This window comes from Typha latifolia, chromosome 8 (assembly GCF_019914945.1).
Source record: "Typha latifolia isolate L0001 chromosome 8, TyphaL0001v2, whole genome shotgun sequence".
Lineage (NCBI taxonomy): Eukaryota > Viridiplantae > Streptophyta > Magnoliopsida > Poales > Typhaceae > Typha > Typha latifolia.
In genome coordinates this window covers 2,246,278-2,268,129 of record NC_133093.1, presented here as the reverse complement: position 1 = coordinate 2,268,129, position 21,852 = coordinate 2,246,278, and the positions used below count along the sequence as shown (strand labels likewise).

Sequence of the window (21,852 nt, the reverse complement as noted above, 5' to 3'; positions counted from 1 at the left end):
CTTCGCCTGGGTGTTCTTCCACCGGCCAGGGCCGGCTTCTCGCGACGCCCGACAGCCGCCCTCCCACTTACGGGTGATCGACGTGAAGAAGTACCACTCGAAGAATCGATTCTGGCAAGGGAATTGAGCTGAGACACAAGAAAACCCACATCAAGAAACGAAGAAACCGATCCAGAAAACCAAAAAAGATGACGTTTTTTTTTCTACTAAAGAAAAAAAAAAAAGGTGATCTTGGCGAGTCCTACCGGTGAGGTGATCCGGGTGATAAGAATAGAGATCAATCTCGGGCATGACTTTGGCTGACAACTCCTCGCCGCAGAGCTTCTTGCGGAGGTAATGGCCGAAGATCTCTGGCTCCTTGGGGCGGAATTGGACACCGGAACGTAATCGTAGTGTTGCCATCTTCGTCGCCATTGCCAACCGAGAGAGAGATAGAGAGAGCGCGCGCGAGGAGGGAATTCTTGGTCTTGAGGTAAGAGAGAGAACGAGAGGGAATTCTTGATGATCTCGAAGTGCTTCTCGGGTCGGAGAGAGTGATAGTATTATAGCGACAGTATTTTCCGACAACGGTTTCCCGCGGGAATTGAGATTTGCTGCAAAGAAAATCCCAGTCTTGGAAGTTCACAACGATCGAATTTGAACCTATTCGACTTCGGATCCGCGTCGCCACGTATTAAAAATAAAATTTTATATATAACACCCTATGATTTCTTCTATTTATTTTTCACATTACACAAATATCTTTGGACTTTCACAATCTACCCCCTGTAATTTTATTTTATCAACTGAAAACTACACAGGATCCCCCAATTATTGTCCATTTTTATATGCGTCTCTTTATTTATTTTTATTACACATTAACCTTCTAAATTATGAAAACTATCTCACCTATTAATATAAAAATATTAAATAACTATTTTACTTTTAACTTTATCCTCTTTCTCTCCTCTAAATTACAAATAAACTAGTTTCTAAAGGGCCTAAAAATTAATTTCGTCACTCACGAGTATTTCCTGACACTAGTACATTGGAAATAGTCCAGTAATATTAATGTTAATTATAATAGTTTAAGTCACAATTATGCATCTAAGATGTTTTTAATAGTAATTATATAAATAGTGCAAAAATAAAGTAGCAAAAGAAGAGGCTCCTGGGATTAGGTGTGAGCTTACTCTGTGTGAGTTTCTCTGAAAGCCCTATCGGATACTGGTCTATACATAATTCAATGAACTACCTAAAGGAGTTGTGATCGATTAGTACAATTTTTGTCTAAACTTTTGTTAGAGTCACAATCAAGCAAATTGCATTACTCAAAAGGGATTAATGAGGCTCTCCTACTTTGACCAGATGCCCAATCGACAGTCCGAATACATTCTCGAAAAACATGAGAGATTTTAACTTTCGCAAAGAGAGAAAGAAGGATAAAATACTCCAAAACAATATTCCTAACACGTCAAGAAATAGACGCCTCCTCCTGCATGATATTCACCGGTTCCTTAGAATTAGACTCGAGACATAGACTACAACCCGGTCTAACAAGACGCAATCCCAGACAGATCGCCCACACCTTTGCTAGTAAAGCAGATAAACCTAAAGTAGGTTCCTTGGAGCCGCTAGGGGAGTGCCATTCTCAGAGCGAAGGAATAGCTCTCGCCATGCCCGGACACTCTCCCTTCCGGATGGACTTTACCCTAGACCATCCCTTACTCACATCAGATGGTGATGAAAGCCGCTGTGATATGTATTGCGTATGGGTCCCACTGGAACTGGAAGTATATTTTTGGCTGTACACACCGTGCGTGTATTGCAGAGATTGGACCGTCTAAGTACACAACCTGCACAGGATCCGAACATTTCAGGTTACAGACGAAGCTATTAACTCTGCAGCTCATTTTGGAACTCTCTAATGCTTCAGTTCATCTCCATTACACCATCACGGCTTACTAAACTAAACTACAAACTCTCTCTCTCTCTCTCTCTTCCTTTTCTTGTACAAGAAGCAAAGAAACAACCCTTGCAGAGAACCACTTCTCTCTCTCTCTCTCTCTCTCTCTCTCTCTGCTCCACAAAGTCTTAGTACTTACTCCATATGTACTCGAATCCATGATCTATCACCTTGTGATCATCGATCTCATTTAGTGTTGCTCTCTAAATTTGGGTTCTTTCTTGCTCTACTTCCATGCAAAGTTTGGAACATTCTCAAATCTATCTATTAAATGGATGACAGGGGAAGGGATCATATGATCATGAGTATGAGCACAAGGTGTAGAGGAGGGCAGGGTGATTCAGATTCTAAGGCAGTTGGCAATTCCTACGAGACGAGGACGGGTAGAGTTCGATCTCGGCGACGCGAATTGGTTGAACAGATCCATGCCAAGATGGAGTTGCTGGAGGAGGAGAGCAGGCTCATGAAGAAGGTGGTTTTGGGATGCGTGGAAGATAGAGCTGCGCTCATGAGGGAGATATCTCAGCAGCTCTGCTTGGTAGAGCAGCATTTGAGGAGTTCTAAAATAAGAGGTGGCTCTCCAACGGTATGTTCTTCTATTCCTCTTGAAGGGATTGGGAAAGTTCTAACAATTTTCCTTAGATAAATTCATCTCGTATATCATATCTTTAACCAGTATATACAGAATAATAAGAGACACCATATTAGATAATAAAAAATTGGGTCACACCGAGCTTGACGAGATTTGAACTCATAAACTCTTCAAAAACTAGCTCTGATATCATGTTAGATACTATCCAAAAAATTATAAGCTATTAGGTCACAAAACAACTATATATATATATATATTGTGCAATTAACAACTTTGATAAATATATCTTCATTAGACTATTTTTATATTGTTGTAGTATCTTTACAAGATGTCCTTAAATCATAATTTTTAGTTCCTTTGGTAGGTTTTTATTTACTACTGCTTTCCAGTGTTTCTAAAGGCCCTCTAGGCTGCCACCATGGTGGGGTAGCGCACCGGCTGCCTCGCCATCCAGTTTGGCGTTGGGAGAAGGCAGCGCGCCGCATTAGCAGGCCGCCTAGGCGGTTCATTGCGGTCAGGCAAGCCGTCTGGGCGCCATGGCGAGCTGGTGGCTCGGCCCGCTTATTAAGTGCTATTGGATTGGAAACAGGTTGGATTCGGTTTAATGGATCGAATCTGACTAACTAATCGATAACCATTATATATTTAAAAATAAAAATAGTAAAACTCTCTCGATCGATCGATCAAAACTCTGAACCCCCCAAGCCCCTCTTTTGATTGTCTTCTTCGACGACAGCATGCAGCAACGACAGTTGCGTGCAGTAGCTATGGTGACGACCAATTGTGGAAAACTGACGACTAACGGCAAGCAAGAGTATGGCCTCTCTCTCCACTCTCTTTCATTCTCTCTCTCTCCATCTTTTTAGTAATTAGTTTTTTAGTCGGAGGAAGTAATCACTAATTAATTATTAATTATTATGTTTACTGTTTTTAAATATGTAACTAGTTAAAAAAACTTACTGCTAAAGTGATTATGTACTATCTATATCATATATATTAGTAGTAAAAATTATATACATATCATATATAATTTTTATATGATTGACCGCCTTGTCGCTCACCCTACGCCTTGGTGCTAGGCATGAACATTGCTGCTTTTTATATGACAATCACTAACTTATATTTGTAAGCATCAATTCCTGCCCTTGATCTTACTTGTAAGCTTTGGACGTTCTTCATTGTTACTTATGCAGGATGAAAGAAAAAATGCAGGCTTGCTGGGAGTTCTCCAAGAAGAATTATCTCCATCCCTTGTCTCTAGAGATCTGAAGGTCAACTTCGACGCATTGAAGACCTAGTTTGGTTTACGTAATGATGAAATGAACATCATTCTTTGTTACACCATAGGATAGATGTTCTTTTTAGTTGACAAAACTTGAAACCAAAGTTAGGATCATTTAATATTTCATCCAACTTTTTGTAACCAATTCTAGATTCATGATCTTCTATTGTCATGAGAAAACAATAGAGATGATAAAAAAAAAAAATACATTTCACACCCCTCTCTGCTAGTTTCATTTTTAACACCTTATATAATTCTAACATATATACAACTACTTATATATGTTATATGTTAATTTTAATATAAAAAAGGACTAAAATACTCCTTTTGTTTTACAATAATTAATTGCAAAGAAGTACCCTTTTTGTTTTCCACTTTTTATATTTTAGACATTACAAATGTTATTAAAAAAGATAACATAAACCAGGATGTCAACGAGCCAGCTCGAACTGAACACGAGCAAAGCTGGAAAGATGAACTTAAATCTTAGTTCATGTTCTGCTCAATAGGAATTCGAACCAGGTTGTGTTCAGGTTGATGAGCTAAGTCAAGCCAGTTTAGAACTCAACTCAATTGCTAGGTTATACAAAAATAAACTAAAATTATAACCACTAGATCTCAATTCTAATGGCTAGATTCTATACATATATATATATATATATATATATATTGGAGCAATAATGAGCCAAATATGGGCGAGTTAACCAACCCTTGCTCATATTCTGCTAATTCATATGCCAAGCTCAAATCTTGGCTTGAATTTGACTCATTTATTAAATGACTAAATGAGAGAGTCGACTCAAATAAAATTTTGAACCAAACACAACTTGTTCGAGAACAATCTGGATTAATAGCCTTAAATATAAAGAACGAAATGATAAAAGTTTTGAGAGTTTTAATAGAATATTACCTTCACAGTTAGTCTAACACTAGGAATTCTTGTAAATAGGATCAATCATGTCTTTACGCTGAACTTGGTGATCTGGAAAAATATTTCTAATTCGTACAGGAGGGCAGTTCAAAAGTTTAAATTACAGGGAACACAAAGTGTACAGTATTAGTGGCTTCCTCTCAGCTGACTCACTAAGAAGCTGCACCAGGGTCATTGATAACACCCAAAAAATCATCTTTTATAGTGCCAATGCAGAACTGCACAAACAAAATATGACTTAGACATAGAATTCATGAATTGCGAGACATGATAAGAGGCGATGGATGAAAACTGCAACGAAATGATCGTAATGATGATGAAGATCACAATTCATAATATATATGAATGTATAGCCACTTCCAAGTTGCTACAAGTGCAGAATATTTGTCGAACCTTTACTGAAATTAAATGCAGAGAAAATCAGAAGTTTCAAAGATGCAACCAAAGATGCAACCAAAGATGCAACCATACTGCAATTAAATGATGTGTATGTCCGAATATAACTCCATGTAGAGAAGATATCTTAGACAACCATACATGTCTATGCTTCAACACCATGCACAGATTTTCAAGAATTACTAGCAACTGTAAAGTAGCCATCGCTCTGACATCCTAATTATGCAATAAAAGTGTCCTGATGTAATTGAAAGTTCAAACACTATAACTGCAGAAATGTTAAGCCTTCTCAAAGATTAGTACCTTACTACCTTATATGGATGAAAATGATTCATAAATAGAATAAATAATCAGCTGTCAATATTATTTATAGGAACTTCAGAAAGAAAAAAAAGTCGAAACATACAATTTCTGTTGCATCAACACGAGTCCCAATGATCTTTAATCGCACCTCACTATCCTTTTGGATTTTGACCTGTTAACCATCACCAAAAGTAGTTGTCAGAAATAGATACACAGCTAGTGCTTTTAAATTGAAGTGAGCAAGAAGGAAAACCACTCTATGGGATTAAACTCAACAAAAGCCAGATACTCTTGATTAGACTGTCTAGTGCCCTTTCGTATATTAATCTTATATTTTACATCTGAGCTGCTATGATGAACACTGTAGCCTGGAGTTTGGAGTCACCGAAGTGAAATACTAGGTTTTGTACTCAAGTCAAGAAAAGAAAGAGTAAACTTGGATCCATTCTCCAATATGCAACAGAAAAGTTAGGGAAAATTACAACCTCAGGGCCTTGTTTAAAGTGATTGTGGTTTAAACACTGTTTTTGTATTATTTATAGATCAAAGCCTGCATTTTATTCACATATAAGCATTTAAAGTTAGATAAATATGCACTCCAGTCCCAAAAAGAAAAAGGAAGAAGAAGGCTTCTTAAGCTTAGTTACATGTATAACCACACATTTTTTCCTAGTTCAGACAAATAAAAATAATTTTTAAGAATATTTAACTTATCCATTGTCTTTTTTTCTTTTGTAGCTTTGTCATTTATTGTTATTACAGAACAATCTGGACGAGTCTAATAGTAGATATCCAATAACCTAAAGATGCTTTTCAACTTATCAAGCTTTAAATGGATTCAAGAATCCAATCTGAAGAATGGATCAGGGTACTATTAAAGATGTGCTCTAGCATCACTTCACACGATGCATCTAAAAGAAGATAACAATAGATGTCATCAGTAGTCATAAATTGAAGAAAAGTTAGAATACTTTGGATTTTGGAGCATTATTAGGTTCTGGAGAGGTTATGAGGATATATGACAAAAAAGTATTTCACTAGTTCTTGATAAGTATCAGCAAAATCATATCTAAAATGTGCAGCAATTCCTCGATTCTAAGTAGAGAAAGACCCTAACCTCCACCACAAGACATATCCTCTAATACAATTCAAGTAAATTAGTTATCTTTCTTCTCGCAAACATTTAATGCCCTTGACACTCTGTAACATCAAGAGAGCACTCAAGATTTTGCTTGAATACATCAAAGGAGAAGAGGAGGCTAAGCTTCACCCTCCCCTTTTACAACAATAAAGATTAATTTTGCATTAAATCAGTATAATGTGGAATCATATAAGCATTTCGCATACCGATCCATCAGAAGTCGTGTAGTTCGGCATGTCCCCTGATTGGAACTCCATATCATCAGGAATCAACTGAAACAAAACAGAACACAGCATAAGATACATTATGGGTCTTCCATAAATTCACCTCACTACCCATCAAATTCTTCTACACTTACATGATTCGAAACAAAAATCTGCACGGGCCCAGCTTCCGCGAAGAAACCCATCTGCCAAAAGCCGATCACTCCAAACTCAGACGGGAAATTAAAACGAGAGGAAGGCAAAACGAAAGAGGAAAGCGGAGGAGACCTTGTTGACCATGGTGACGACGGCCTCGAGGATCTCGCCCTTAAAGGGGCGGAAGACGACGCACTGGTACTTGACGGGGAAGGTGACGAACCCGGTGCCCTCGCGTATGAGGCCCTTCCCGATGTCCTCGACGCCGGTGATGGCAACAACGAAGCCATGCCGCCCACTGTGTCACACATCATGAAACCACCATCAATCCGGATTAGGGTTAGGGTTAGGGTTAGGGCTTAAGAGGGTGGGGGAAGAAGAGAGTATAACCTGCAAGTGCCCTCCACGTCCTTCATGAGCTTGGAGACGAGCTTATCCCGGAGGTGCGGCCCGAAGTGGCGAGGGTGGAGCTGCATGTTTCGTTCAAGCACCATGTGGAAGAACATCCTTTCTCTCTCTCTCTCTCTCTCTCTCTCTCTCTCTCTCTCTCTCTCTCTCTCTCTCTCTCTCTCTCTCCCCTCGTTGAAGCGTATACCGCTACACTTCGGTTCCGGCTAAATGGGATTTGAGAATTGCTAGTCGTAGAGACGGCGGTCGGCCGATCGGGTCATGTTAGATTCGTGTTGGATCGAGTTAAAGTCATAAACGAATTATTCAAAACATAATTGAGTTATTCGAGACATAATCAGGTTATCCTACCTACTATAAATATATTATCAGGTCATAAATAGAATGGATGAAAAAAATAATCATTTTATTTTAATTTGAATCGGAAGCAAAGTACTATAAATGAAAGATTAAGAGAATAGTTTAATTTTAGACATAATGATAGTGAGATAATTTGTAATTTATGGCATAAATAGCTTGTGAGATATATAGAATACTTTGTCTCTTAATACCTTTTTGTGCACATTTTCTTTTTTTTGCTTTCTTCTTTTAAGAGAAAGCTTATAGATAAAGAAATTTATTCAGCTCATAACTGAGATATATAATATAAGTTGGTACACAAAAAGAAAGAGTCAGAAACAGGTGACAACCCTAAAATAAGCCTCAAACTTGGTTGCATAGGTAACAACATTGAAAGAGCAAGTATACCTAGAGGAAACATAAGCAAAAAGGTTTTGGTGTCCAATGTACTTGTCACGACCTCTATTAACTCAAACACAATAGTCCTACGTGAACCCAAATATAGTTGGAAAAAATTTGACATCGAAGTCAAAATGCTGTAAATAGCAATTTAAAAAGAAAAAAAACTAATGAAAAAATGATTGTATTAAAAGAGTCAATGACAATGCCACAAAACTTCTTTCACCAATCCAATGGGAGAGAGGAAGAAAAGCCTTCCCGCATTGAAATTTGATAGAAATGAGAGAAAATGACCAGGTGAAAACTTCTAAAACCCTCAAGCCACTCATTCTAACAATCCCAAGCAATATGCAAAGTTCTTTATAGCCAAAGTCGACGAGGAGCTGAGAAGGGACCAAGCCTAGCCTAACCCCATCCAACTACATTAGCCATGGGTTAGCGAGGACCAAGGGAGTGAGGATTGGGGGCCATCCTGCCTTTGCAACTCACCTCTGCAGCCCATGACGAGGGAGATGAGAAGATAAAAGATAAATAGGGAGATAAGATCTCAACGAAAGGATAGACCCCTCCTATATAGGAGAAAATAGCACTAACGAGAGATATGGAAGGAAAAGCTTAGAGTGATATTGAGAAACCCTAGCAGCCTCTTATACACACCCTTATTATTTTACATTTTCAAAACATTAATATCTAATTTTATATGATAAAATGAGTCTTGAATTAAGATATCCAAATATCTAATTAGTTTCAAATTACACAAAAGTGACTCATTTTAGTTTTGGATCTCAAAATTAGTATTTTGTAGGAAAAAGTTGAGTTTTTGTGGATGGGCTTTTGTTCCTAGTCAACCAAACTAAAGGACAAATTATTAGGTTTTTTTATATAGATACCCTTAAAATATCACTTATTTGCATGTATACTATTTTAAAGTTGATATTTACATGTATAATATTCAAAATATATATTCTTTTACACGAATATTCTCATAGTAACTTTCTAATAAATAAAAGATTAAGTCTCAATAATCAATGAGATGGTGTTTAGATGGTAAATGAGCTCATGTTGTATGAGTGCTCTCGAGTTCAAATGCTAGCAGTATTGGTTTAATTGAGATATCATTAAGTTTTTATTTGTCTATCTAAAAAATCAATCTCAATAATTTACTAAAAGACAAAAATACCCTTAACAAGGAGAGTGGATGGGATGATTGTTAGTTAACAAGAATCCTAAGATCGTAAATCTGGCCCTCTATCGGCCACAGGGTCCATACGGACATTAATATAAGCGTTGAGTGTAGCAAATGACTCATCTTTCCCATCCGTTATTGGTAGCGCTAGTTTCTTGGTTGGACATTCCGCAAGACGGTGTCCTACGAGACCACAAGAGAAACACATTGATGATAGACTTTCATAAGTTACATATTTATAGAATTGTTTACCCAGTGGCCCAAGCTAGAGACCCTACTTGATAGGGTTGGTCAAATCTAATCATTTCATCCATCTAAAAGGATTTGCCAACCTTTGTCGCAACTTTCACAAGGATGTGAAGCTTATAATATTTCTTAGGTAAATCTAGGAACCTTCACTACGGTGATCTCCTCCTCTTTTGGCCTGAAGGGTAAGCATTATAGCTAATCATAGTCCCTTAGTAAGAACTATCCCCATATCTTTTTCGCTGAAAAACCTAAACATGAAAATATATTTAATTTATTTTCAACCACGTGAATTAGAGGAGGCTTACGAAAAAACTTATCATGTAGCATATTGGAGATGAGACCGAGCCTAGAGCAACTCGTACTTCATTCTTTTGTAATAAAACTTTATGAGCGAGCATAATTTGCAATAGAAACAAAAATTTCCCTTAGCTTTTATGACATCGAAGAACTAGGAGGAGAAGGTGAAGGGGCCCTTGCACGAGGATCCTCTCCCTCCGCCATCGGAGAGGGAGGAGTTAGGAGAAATCGCCAGCAAATCACCCGAACGTAGAGGTTTCACTATAGTTCAAAAGATCCCTAAGTAATAGCTTTATATAAACAAGTATAAAATATTCTTTATTATTTAACAAAAGAATCAGACATCTAATATGGATCCATATCAATCACAATTCTCAACACAATTTAGATTGGATAATTTATTAAAATAAATAGATGCAAGGCAAAATATATATGCAACTGTTAGTTTTCTAATTCCAATATGATAACGAAGATAAATTTTCATCCAAACCATTAAAATTTTGATCATTTTGCTTTTTTTAACTTCTTTCTTGATGGGTTTACATTGTCCAAAATGCAAACTAAGACAACTAACAAATAATTTTCTTTAGATCTGAATAGATTTGAGGTACCTACTAATTTTACTAAAGTTAGAATAATTTTTTTCCCAAATTAAATGAATATGGTAAGAAAATAAGAAATGTATTTAGCCATTTAATTTGTTCAAGTTGGTTTGTCTCCAATTCTGACCGGTCTTATTGGCCTCCTGGTTTCCTCTTTCTCCCCGCCCTCCTCCAATCTACTGAGTCAAACGCCCGAAGGTCTTCTTCTCTTCGTCTTCTTCTTCCTATAACTTCCCTTCTTCCCCCCAACCAAAGCCTTGGTTCCAAGAGGCGATCGCGATTGCGGTTGGGTCTTAGGGTTTGATGGCGTCGGAGATCGAGGTGGTGGATGAGGGGAAGGAGATGGTCGGAGTCGGAGGAGCAGGAGGCGGAGGAGATGATGGTGGTGGTGGTGGTGATGGACAGGACGCGCTCAAGAACGACGTGTACACCGGGGCGGCCTACGGCGATCTGGAGAAGCTGCAGAGGTTGGTGGAGGAAGAGGGGCACTCGTTGGCGGAGCCTGATGCGCTTGGGTACTACGCGCTCCAGTGGGCGGCGCTTAACAATCGCACGGCCGCGGTTCAATACATCATTGAGGTATCTCACTTCGTCTCCTCTCAAGAAGTTTGTAGCTTTTCTTGGATTTTAGAGGTTTTTATGGACTTGTTTTCTCCTTAAATTTGTCTTCTTTGATGGGTCTTAACGATCACAATGTCGCCGCCCAGTACATCGTTGATGTGTCTTTCTTCGTGACCGAACTAAGGTTTTACTTTTGGTTGGATTTTGGAGATTTTTGTGAAAGCCAATTCATTTAATTCTTCAATTTTCTCCTTTATTGCGTTTTATGGGGGTTTGCGTTCTGGTGATGCATGTTTTGATGGCGTCTGTCTGTCTTTTTATTGCTTGATTTTGCTGAATTTTGCCTACTTGTGGAGAAATAGAAACTTCCTGGTGTGTTATTGAATGATTTAGTAAGTTGTGGTTGTTGAGCAGCATGGCGGAGATGTAAATGTAGCAGATCACACAGGGCAGACAGCGCTCCATTGGAGTGCAGTTCGTGGCCACATCCAGGTTGCGGAGCTCCTTCTGAAAGAAGGTGCTCGTGTTGATGCAGCAGATTTATATGGTTATCAGGTTTGAGTTCAAATTTTAACTTGTTCTCTGTTGTATACCTAATTCTTTGCTTACTAACTTCTACCTTTTTGATGTCTGTTTTGCCATAATTTTGAGTTTCTGTGAAGCTTGTTCTTAACGCACTGTGTGTGCTTAGTTCTTGAAGGGACTTTACCAGTTCACGCACGAAAGCTTATTTTTCCCTTCACATCAATTTTGTTCTTGTTGATTAAAAAGAAAAAAAATCTGTCCTTTTTTATGTCACGTGAATGAAACTAATTTACCTTGAAAGTTATTTAAATTTTTTCCATATCTTGAGGAACTTCTAAAGGACTCTTCTTGTGTTGCAGGATCTTAATTAAATGATACCTGATAAAGTAGATGACTTTTACCTTTTAACTTGCTATGTAAGCTCCTTGGAAGCACTTTTTCTTGCCAGATTTACTTTAGAAAACAAACTTGGTGTTGATTCTAGTCTATTAGAGGATTAACCGTAATTTGACATAACATAATACAAGGGCCTTTTTTTTAAAAAATTTCACAAATTATAATGGAAAATTAGAATTGGAATTCGTGATTTACTGTAATGATGGTTTATGTTGGTCTGCATTATTCTGTGGCCTTGAATTAATAATAGAGTTAAGATTTGTCCTGGTTTACTAGCTAATTATGTGCTACTGAATGCTATATTTTAATCAATAATAATTAATAAAAGAAACTCTGGATGCCATCTTGAAAGTTGGAGGCTACAGATTAAATATGATGGGCTAAATAAAAAAGCTTGAGAACTAAGTAGGAGCCAAAGGAGAAATTGTCAGTGTTGACAAGGTTGATTATGGTGGTATAATGGCGCATGAAAATGAAAGCTTAATAGGAGAGAGAAGAAAAGAGTAGTTAGAGAGAGGATCTAATTTTTTAGGACATCTGTAGACAATGCAACTAGAAAAAAATGGATTTTTGCCTATCATAAATAGGGATCTTATATTTTTATTAGTACAGGATATACTATACTGTGACTTCTTTTCTGCTGAAAATTTTATTCTTTTTCATAGTTTTGATTTCTCTAAATATATATGCTTTGGAGTTTGGATTCTTTATTTTGACTAGAAAAAACAAGTTTATGAAGTGCAAGACCAGTTAACAGATCACCCACATAAGTTAAGTAAATCATGAAATATTGATATCTATCATATAATGAAACATCTGAGCAAATATTCATCAATCAATCAGTCATCACAGTAATCAGAAGGAGAAGCATTACTATTATACCAATCGTACAACTTCAAGCTAATTGTAAGTAATAGATGCTAGCTCCTTTGAGCCCTTGCAAGTCTACGCAACATTCAATTGCTATACCAACTTAAGATAAGGTGCTCTTCCTTGTTTAGTCCTAATTTTGCTTTTTTAATCTGTAGAAGTGACTGACAGTGGGATATCTTACTGGTGGTGATTTTCCTAGTATTAGGCATATTACTATCACTATTTTGTTTGTTATTATCTTGAAGTGTCATGGTGATACAAGGTAACAGGCCGTATAAATGAATAGTTTGTTGGTGAAACCACTTGGTGGTTGAAGTTTGGATCGAAAGAATTCTATGTAAAGCAGTTGGTAATGAATTTTATCCAGGCATGTAACCACCCTATCATGGTTCAAATAATTAAGGATATAAGTGGTTAAAATAAAATTTGCCACATGTCAAAATATTACAAGTTCCTTAGTTGAGTCTTATTCACTTTTTAATTGAGCCACGACCCTTACCTGTTAGAACTCTTACTCTTCCTAATTGCACCTCCTATTCTTCTTCTTTCTTTCCTTCATTACCTTCTGCTGTCCAATTACTTCTGTTCCTGTCCTAGCCTAGTATCGGGGGATTTCCTGCTGCAAATTGAGTCCATCTGATGTCATTAAGTGAAGATAACGACTGAGGATTGATATCTATGAAGTACAAACTGTAAACCAATCTAGTTAGACCTAAGCATGAAAACCTTTCTTTGAAGACCTGGCCAGCTCTGCGAAGACGAAATGCCGGACTATAAGCCCCGATTGCACGTTTTTGCGATTTTCGGATAGATGAACTGGTTGATGCCTATTCACCAACTGAAATTCATCCATTGGGTGAAGTTCTTTCCCTGCAATGTAAGCAAATCCATGGATTAAAATGATTGGTTGCTTCATGTCCCGAGCTTGAAGTTTTCAAATCCGTCGATGAATGTGGAGATCGGATCAATGCTCACGAGTTTACATCCATACAATCAGGGGTGGTGGTCCATTGAAGAAATTGGATTTAACTGGTGAACTAAAATTTATACAGTGGAGAACTGGAGACCTTTTTCTTATTTGATCACTAGGCCTAAAATTGATCTTTATCCTATTATATTGTCTGGTCAGGTTATTTTTCATTTAGACAACTGTTTTCTGATTTATATTCTTGGAATTCTATCTTTCATACATCCATCCTTTTTGGTTCTTCCATAAGTTCATCTCCTGATTGAATCTTTAAACTTTTTGGATATCTTTCTTGGTCATTCACGTTGCCTGATTTGAGATTTCATTGTTGTTCAATATTAGTACTAGACTAAACTGTTTTACTGCAATGAGGTAGTCTTATTTTTTTGCATGAATAGGTGCACACATATGTAATGCACTATTTTGACTAGTTAAGTATTATATCTCAATAAGAAAGGATTAAAAGAAAGTCCATTACTGATGAATGACAAAACTAAGTATGATTACTGGAATAACATAATATATCACCTATGGTTGGTTCTTTTTCAGATTTTATTCTGATCGATCTTGGCATCTGAAATAACTCAATAAGTAGCTCTGGCAATTGTGGATTGTAGATTGAAGCTATATTTTATGCTTTTGCCCTTTTTCCCCCTGTTTCACTGATCAATATTTACACAAAACTGGGATGATGTTATTGTGTTTGCTCCTACTGTGACCTAGTTGCAGTCACCATTTTGAAAGATTTTGATCATCTGTTCATTTGATAACAGGCAACACATGTTGCAGCTCAGTATGGCCAGACAGCATTTCTCTACCATATTGTTGCCAAATGGAATGCTGATCCTGATGTCCCTGATAATGATGGAAGAAGTCCTTTGCACTGGTACAAAGTTTGACTTCCCTTTTTAATGTTATATGGGATTATAGTTTTAGCTAATTGTTTCATTGAGCTTCTGTTTCAAAGTTTTCATATGTCAATATGTCATCAATCAATTGTATGCACATGTTTTCTTAATTTGTTACAAGAAAAGCAATCCTACTTCTTCTGTTACCTATCAATATTATGATGCACCAGGTCTAACAAATTCTGTATTTTACCAAAAGAGAAGAAGAAAAACATATGCTGTCATCTCATATCTTGTTTCTCTAGTCAAGGAGAATTTAGATTTTTTATTTCATAATTAATCTTTTAAAACTTTATCATTTTTTTCTATTTTACTTCTCAATCGATGATACTTCTCACGACCCTTTAGTTTTTTCTTTTAATTATTAGTTTTTTCTGATCTTAACTTATTGGAGCCTGTAGGGCTGCTTATAAGGGATTTGCTGATTGCATACGCCTTCTGTTATTTCTGGATGCTTATAGGGGGCGGCAAGATAAAGAGGGTATGTACTATTAATATTTTCCTGTTCATCATTGAAGCACCTTAGCCATTGAAAACTCTTCTTGTCATCAGGATGCACTCCTCTTCATTGGGCTGCTATTCGGGGAAATCTAGAGGCATGCACTGTGCTTGTTCAAGCTGGAAAAAAGGAGGACTTAACGGTGCAAGACAATACTGGTTTAACTCCAGCTCAGCTTGCTTCTGATAAGAATCATCGGCAAGTTGCGTTTTTCCTTGTAGGTACTCTGAATCTGGACTTGTTATCTAATAATGATCAGGATTTTGTAGTTGCTTGTCTGGTACCTGATATTCATTAATTCTTGGATTATCTATTTATTTCATGCACTGTTTTCAGAAAAATAAGATAAATTTTCTATCATTCTGTAGGCTGTGTGGCTTTGAACAATGAATACATGCCTCTGATCGTTAGAAAAAGGATTCTCGTTTTCTTATCTAGTTTTATTTGATGTCTTTTTTTTTTTTTTTGCCTTCATCTGAGATGTTGTCTTATGTTGACACCGTTTTTTTTTCAATTTTGTGTATGTTATTCAGGGAAGATTGATGCCTCATTTCATTTGTATCTAATTTCATGTGTTCAAGTTGCCTAAACTTTTTGACTGCTTATAGATAAGGATGTATAAGTGCTTTTATTCCTGCAAAATACAGATGCATGCAATGCACGCAAGTAGTCTTATGGCTATATAGGGGTGCTAGTTGACTAGAAAATCAAATTACTAACAAGTTAGACGATCAGTGGACCTTATAGATTATGACCCCAAGTATGATCAAACTCTAATCAATGGATGCTTTCTACTTTACTTTTTTCTTAATGTTACTGTTTGTGTCACTTTACCTTTTCCTTGAAAGGATTCTAGTATATGATTTCTGTGACAGAGATTTTAATTGCTGCAGCTACTTCCTCCTTGTTATATTGTGCTTCTGACTTTTTCTATGCTAGTATTCCGGTTTTTAAGGTTTTCAGTTCTGATAGTAAACTCAAGGGAAAAGTAGGAGGTTCTGTAAGCTAGCTGGAGTTTAGTTTGTTTGCTTTTTCCAAGATGGTTTCAGGTTTGAAGGGATATTCTGGGCACCCTCTGTAATTTTGTTAAAAGATTGTACTTTGATAGGAGATCAAAGTATACTGACCATACTGTAGTCACTGCATTTTGGTTATTGCATAACTGATTTGTAGTTCTGTAATATTAATCTACTTTATTTTGGTGCAAAGTAGTCCGACAGCTTTTACAGAGATAATACAGTTGAATTTCCTTTCTATAGTAGTTTTGAGATACCACACCTGCTTCTACTGTGGTTTGAAGATCATTAGAGCTAATATGACCTAAATAAGATGCACATGGCAGGGGAACGCTAGAAGGGTATTTGAGAGACGCTGCGATGGCCAGCTTGGCAAGTTATCAAAATTAGGACTGGCGCCTGTCCTCTGGTTTATAATTATTATGTTGCTTGTTACATATATACATTCAGTCATCTCAGGTACACCGCCAGTGCATGATTTGAAGCATATTCTTCTAATCATCTCACAAAACTATATTTTAATATTCATTTTTAAATTTCTTTCTTACAGCTGACATTTTGAAGCTGACAGCTGCATTTACAATGTTTGAGTGGTTAGGGGTTCTCCTCGCCACTGCAGGACTAGTTATGTTTTATAGGTGTAGCAGGTATATATCTTTATATCCTTTAGTGTTTATATGTATTAAATCTCAAGTGTACAAGATATGCTACTTGATGCACATTGCAAATTTTGTTTGCTTCTAGTGCGCTCTGAAACTATTTACATTTCTTCTTCTTTTTCTTTGAATTTCACTAGAGATTAATACTACTCTCTTGATAGAAAATATCATCTTGCGAGAAAATAATATATCTTTGTCCATACCAAACTTGTAATGTAATGATTTTATTGCCGATCATTTTATTTACAGGCGTTACTGCAAATATATATATATATATATAGGTACTATATGATATTGGTATTCTCTAAACGACAAAATCAACTTGCCTTTACTTTGAAGCAAATATCTGCTATATGCTGTCAATCTATATTTTGCTACCTATTATACCCTTGTATGCCATACATCTTGGATGCATTGGTTTGCTGGTTTGCCTTCCATCCATCTCATTGCCACAAATTTGTCTTTTGCTGCAGGAAAGATCCTGGTTATATCCGAATGAATGTGCGGGATTCACAGAATCTAAGAGATGATGTGAGTCTCAAAATTTTATTAGATAATCTTAGTCATAACAAATATTTTGGTCCTCTATCTGTGGATTAGATTGATAACATTTTATTAACTAGTTCATTTGTTTATAGTTGTTCAACCAAATTGTCAGTCCACTGTATTTGCTTATATTTTCAGTTTTTATTGTTCTTTTTCTTGCACTCAAAATATATCTTTGGTCATGATACATTCTATTGCACTGAGATACATTTATTTTACCTAACAGGTTAAGCTTTTAGGTTAACCAGTTATCTAATATGGTATCGGCGCCTAATTTTCTTGAGTTGTTTCCAAACCTTATATATTCCCATTTAATTCTTTATTTATTCTTGTGTGGTGTGGAGTGCCGTACAACTCACTATCTTTTATCTATCCACATATGATATATCTGAGTTGCACGTGAGGGGGTATCTTAAAGGCTTTCTATTATTTTTGGCTTTGGATCAACCGGCTATCTAATACATACAGTGATATAAGTCAGATTACTTATTGCGCATTGAGTTGCATTATGATGCACTTGATTTTTTTTCAGGAAGAGCATATCAAGAAACTGAGAAGCATTAACATTGATGGTTTCCAGGAACCATCACTAGAAAGATTTTATGAGAAGCATGTACGTATGAGCATTATTAAGTAGAAGATACACTTCTCAAACTCAATTTAGATCCCAGGATTAGGGGAAGAATATTAGAAGTGAAAATAAATCAACTTAAAAGATATTCACTGGTTTTGACAAGAAATTGTTCTCACAGTACTCCTGCCTTTTGGGGCCATCCTTAAACAAGTAGATGTGTTCAGTTCCTCAACGTAGGAAATAAATAGATGACGATAAAGGTATGTAGAGTTTGAGTTAGGTTAAAACTATATAAGTAAGTTTGTGACTTTGTTCTAAATTGGGATATACGGAGGTCCAGTTATAAAATGCTTGATTTTCTCTTCTTGCCTTCAACCTTAATATTGGGAAACTGTTATTTCTGTTATGTCAGGCTCTTCCTCTAATCTGATTGTGGAAAGCCTTATTATATGATATATCTGTTCTATTAAAGAACTTCTATGTTGCACTTTCTTCCACATAGTGGTATCCTTGTAAGGCTTATCCCCTGTATCTAAAAGGTTAGACACTCAAGCAATGGATTAGTCCTATTAGAAATGAGGGTATGGCTATAATGCTACATTGATCTTCCCTTCCTAGGCATCGTGTAGGTGGGAGCCACCTGCACTAGATACCCTTTCCTTTGGGATGTGCTTTTGATGGAACTTGGGTGTTGCTTGAACTTGTTCAACTTTGGCCTTTGGACATCATCTCAAACATGAATTCTGAAACTGCTCTGTTAAAGTTCAATTTTTAGCTGAATTATTTGTCATAAGAATAATATTGTTACAAATACATTAGGCTATGTCTAATTTCGTTACTCAGAATAGTATTTTACTTGTTGTTCTCCCTGCTCCTGTTGGGCTATTTCTTGATACAATATTGTCTGAAATAAGACAATATATAGGTTGTAGCATGTCTGGAAGTTGAAACCTTACAGATATTCCATTGTCAAAAAATAAGCAATTACATATATTTGAAAGTAGGCAAGTTTATAATTCTGGTATAATTTTAGGAACCTCTGCTAAGGATGGAATTAGGCAATCCAGCTCTGTTGGCTGGGAACTGGTCCCAGCTATGCGCAACATGCAAGGTAATCTTCTTTTTTCTTCTCTTGTGTTAATTTTTCAACCCTTGTTTTCAATTATCATCTATGTTTGTGAAATTTCTTGATTTACTATTGTTTAAAATTTTCTTAGATTGTCAGGCCTCTACGATCAAAGCATTGTGCCACATGTGATCGCTGTGTTGAACAGTTTGATCATCACTGTCCTTGGGTATCTAATTGCATTGGCAAGGTATTTTCTTTTGGAAATTTGTGTCCTATTAATTCGTCTAGTCAACCTATAAAAATTATATTGTACTGTAATCACCAATTTTCTTTTTCATGTACTATGCTTCCTTATCTTTGTGCTGATTCCATAGACAATGGCTTGCAACTGCAGAGAAATAAATGGGAGTTCTTTATGTTTCTCATTCTAGAAGTTTCTGCAATGATTGTTACTGGTGCAGTAACAATTATAAGTACGTATTTTCTGGTGTGTTTTTGTCAAGTTTCCTTTCTGAGTTCATTATCAGTACTTACTACTTGTTTTATGATTTTGATCATTGTTGTTTTGTAGGAATTGTAAGGAATCCCGCTGCTCCAGCATCATTTGGTGCATGGCTGAACTATTCTGCTACCCACCATCCTGGCGCAGTGTCATTTTTTGTTATGGATCTTTTTCTTTTCTTTGGAGTTGCAGTTTTAACTGTTGTACAGGCATCACAGGTATTAAAGGAAGTCTATATAACTAATATTTTATTGCCTCAATTTTAATTGGTCGATGCAGTTGGTCCAGCTATGACTGACATATCAATTCATTTGGGTGTCATCAAGTGTTTGAGCTCTTTGCTATGACATTATGGTAAAAAGGGGAGTATTGATTTCGCTTAATGGAGATATGCGACCTAGTTAAAACTATTAGGTTCTCAGATTCTGGCAAATTTGTTTCCTTGCGATTAGTACTCTTAACCCAAGCAGTAATTAGCATTTTATGCTGATATGTAACAGCTTGATCACAATCCACTTGTCTATTTATTTTATATTCTTACCATCCGAGTCCTGTTGTGACGTGTTTTGATTAATACTTTGAACTTTCTGAACTTCATGATCATATACACTTCGGGAAGGTTTCTAGTTTCTACACTTATCTTCTGTCACTCTCAATAATAGTGACTATCTATTCCAATTTGTTATGCAGATCTCAAGGAACATAACAACAAATGAGATGGCGAACATCATGCGGTACAGTTATCTCAGAGGTCCTGGTGGCAGGTTCAGAAACCCATATGATCACGGTGTTCTCAAAAACTGTTCTGACTTCTTGATAAGTGGTTACAATGAGGATGTAGAACGTCCAGAACCGGAATCACCTTCTGATGAAGAAATGGGGTTGATTCAGATGACTGGAAGTGCAGTTTTGCAGAATGGCGAAGGTCATTCTCATTGTAATAGCAATGGCCATGCTTGTGCTGATCGTCAGTCTAAGAGTTCAAAATGCCATGGTCATGCTGGTTCTTCTCATTCTGACGAAAGCAAGGGTAAGTGTGATCCAAGCAAGAGTAAGACCGATGGATTTCCACTGGGCTTGGGAATAGGCCTTGGACGCAATAATGCTCACCATTACACACGTGCTCTGCCCTTGTGATTCAAAATCTCAACCAAGAGCATGGGAGTGTGCTCTTTGTAGGTGTAAGTCATCGGAAAACAACTTATGGCTTTCCTTTGTCTACATTTCCAGCCGATTATTGTCCTTGGAAAGTAATTTTGCCTAAGTTGGTCTACTGCAGTGTGCGAGACATTGAGCGTAAATCCTATGACCTAATGGGTATTGATATCGATGTAAGAAAGATGGAAGTTCGTTTGGGCTCTGAAAGCTCTATATATGAAACTATACTAATTCAGTGTTATTCACTTACTCCTGATAGGAAGGGCTGCTATGAACATCACATGAAATTGCGGACATGTCGTCTGCCACCAAACAGGGTGGTCTTGTAGGTTTATGCTCAGTTTTTTTTTTCTTTCTTTCTTTTTTCTTTTTCTGTCAGAATGGTGTTTGTCACTTGCATGAGAATGCATTCCGTCAATTCAATCTGAAAATTGTTCCACAGCTAGTTGAGTGCCATTTTGCAGAGCTGCTGTTTTTCTTCTGTTCTTAAGTTTCTTCTTCGCTATTTAATAACGTTCGCAGTGTGGAATCTTTGCACAGTTAGCCATCTTTACCTGTGTCTTATGTTCTTGTATCTTTCTTTGTTTTGCATGCTACTTGTGCTTACGGTAGTAGAGCTGCTAAGAGATCACTGCTGCATTCCTTGTTGGACGTTTAGATTCCTTTTTAATTTTTTAATTATTTTATTAGACATTTTTATAAATCACATTCTATATTTTATTTATTTTGTAATTCACATCCATCTTTAAGGATTTTGTAATCTGATCCCTCATTTTTTTTATAATTTTCATTGAATATTTTGGATACCTACTAAAGAATATTTCGTAAAAAATATAAAATAATTTATGAATATCTAAATCATCATATTTTTTTATAGGAAACTGGAGGAGGTATGTGGAAAGATGGTGCATAGATAAAAAAAAAGAGAGAGAGTATTTTAGTAATTTAGTCGACATTAGTTAGTCAAATTAATGTCAGAATCTTAAATGAGAATTATAGGTAAAAAAAGAGGTCAAATTATAAAATTTTAAAAAATAAAATGTGAATTATAAAATAGATAAAATATAAGATGTGATTCTCGAAGAGAGTTATGTACCTACAAAGATGTGGGTATTATGTAATTAATATTCAATTAAATAAATCTAGTAGGTGTTTAGATTTTGAGCATAC

The 21,852-nt window shown here is 36.4% G+C and overlaps 3 protein-coding genes across 4 annotated transcripts; 2 read left to right on the top strand and 1 right to left on the bottom strand.

Moving 5' to 3' along the window:
• The first annotated feature begins 1,944 nt into the window (after nucleotides 1–1,944).
• LOC140794144 (uncharacterized) lies at nucleotides 1,945–3,987 on the top strand. The gene is made up of 2 exons (XM_073146028.1): nucleotides 1,945–2,531; nucleotides 3,731–3,987. The coding sequence occupies exons 1-2, from the start codon at nucleotides 2,217–2,219 to the stop codon at nucleotides 3,833–3,835; spliced, it is 420 nt and encodes a 139-aa protein (XP_073002129.1). The 5' UTR covers nucleotides 1,945–2,216; the 3' UTR covers nucleotides 3,836–3,987.
• Nucleotides 3,988–4,646: 659 nt separating this feature from the next.
• LOC140793161 (DNA-directed RNA polymerase II subunit RPB7) lies at nucleotides 4,647–7,497 on the bottom strand. The gene is made up of 6 exons (XM_073144495.1): nucleotides 7,340–7,497; nucleotides 7,082–7,247; nucleotides 6,949–6,999; nucleotides 6,797–6,862; nucleotides 5,553–5,621; nucleotides 4,647–4,968 (listed from the first exon to the last, which is right to left on the bottom strand). The coding sequence occupies exons 1-6, from the start codon at nucleotides 7,453–7,455 to the stop codon at nucleotides 4,903–4,905; spliced, it is 534 nt and encodes a 177-aa protein (XP_073000596.1). The 5' UTR covers nucleotides 7,456–7,497; the 3' UTR covers nucleotides 4,647–4,902.
• Nucleotides 7,498–10,541: 3,044 nt separating this feature from the next.
• On the top strand, nucleotides 10,542–21,123 carry LOC140794155 (protein S-acyltransferase 24-like). 2 transcript variants are annotated; one of them, XM_073146052.1, is made up of 14 exons: nucleotides 10,542–11,008; nucleotides 11,405–11,545; nucleotides 14,525–14,637; nucleotides 15,061–15,140; nucleotides 15,212–15,375; nucleotides 16,501–16,633; nucleotides 16,725–16,821; nucleotides 17,307–17,364; nucleotides 18,987–19,064; nucleotides 19,171–19,269; nucleotides 19,417–19,495; nucleotides 19,594–19,742; nucleotides 20,215–20,705; nucleotides 20,804–20,923. In XM_073146052.1, the coding sequence occupies exons 1-13, from the start codon at nucleotides 10,733–10,735 to the stop codon at nucleotides 20,659–20,661; spliced, it is 1,914 nt and encodes a 637-aa protein (XP_073002153.1). In that variant the 5' UTR covers nucleotides 10,542–10,732; the 3' UTR covers nucleotides 20,662–20,705; nucleotides 20,804–20,923. The 2 variants fall into 2 exon arrangements, with proteins under 2 accessions (XP_073002153.1, XP_073002152.1); XM_073146051.1 differs by having other exon boundaries at nucleotides 20,215–21,123.
• Nucleotides 21,124–21,852: the final 729 nt, after the last annotated feature.

Bases quoted from the DNA above. Each gene is read 5' to 3' on its own strand.
- LOC140794144 (XM_073146028.1), top strand. From the start codon at position 2,217: ATGGATGACAGGGGAAGGGATCATATGATCATGAGTATGAGCACAAGG. The intron at 2,532-3,730 runs GTATGTTCTTCT...TTACTTATGCAG, and splicing joins TAAGAGGTGGCTCTCCAACG to GATGAAAGAAAAAATGCAGG.
- LOC140793161 (XM_073144495.1), bottom strand. From the start codon at position 7,455: ATGTTCTTCCACATGGTGCTTGAACGAAACATGCAGCTCCACCCTCGC. The intron at 6,863-6,948 runs GTAAGTGTAGAA...GTTTTGTTTCAG, and splicing joins AGATTTTTGTTTCGAATCAT to TTGATTCCTGATGATATGGA. The intron at 4,969-5,552 runs GTATGTTTCGAC...TTGTTTGTGCAG, and splicing joins GTGTTGATGCAACAGAAATT to TTCTGCATTGGCACTATAAA.
- LOC140794155 (XM_073146051.1), top strand. From the start codon at position 10,733: ATGGCGTCGGAGATCGAGGTGGTGGATGAGGGGAAGGAGATGGTCGGA. The intron at 16,634-16,724 runs GTACACCGCCAG...TCTTTCTTACAG, and splicing joins TATACATTCAGTCATCTCAG to CTGACATTTTGAAGCTGACA. The intron at 19,270-19,416 runs GTATTTTCTTTT...TTGCAACTGCAG, and splicing joins TATCTAATTGCATTGGCAAG to AGAAATAAATGGGAGTTCTT.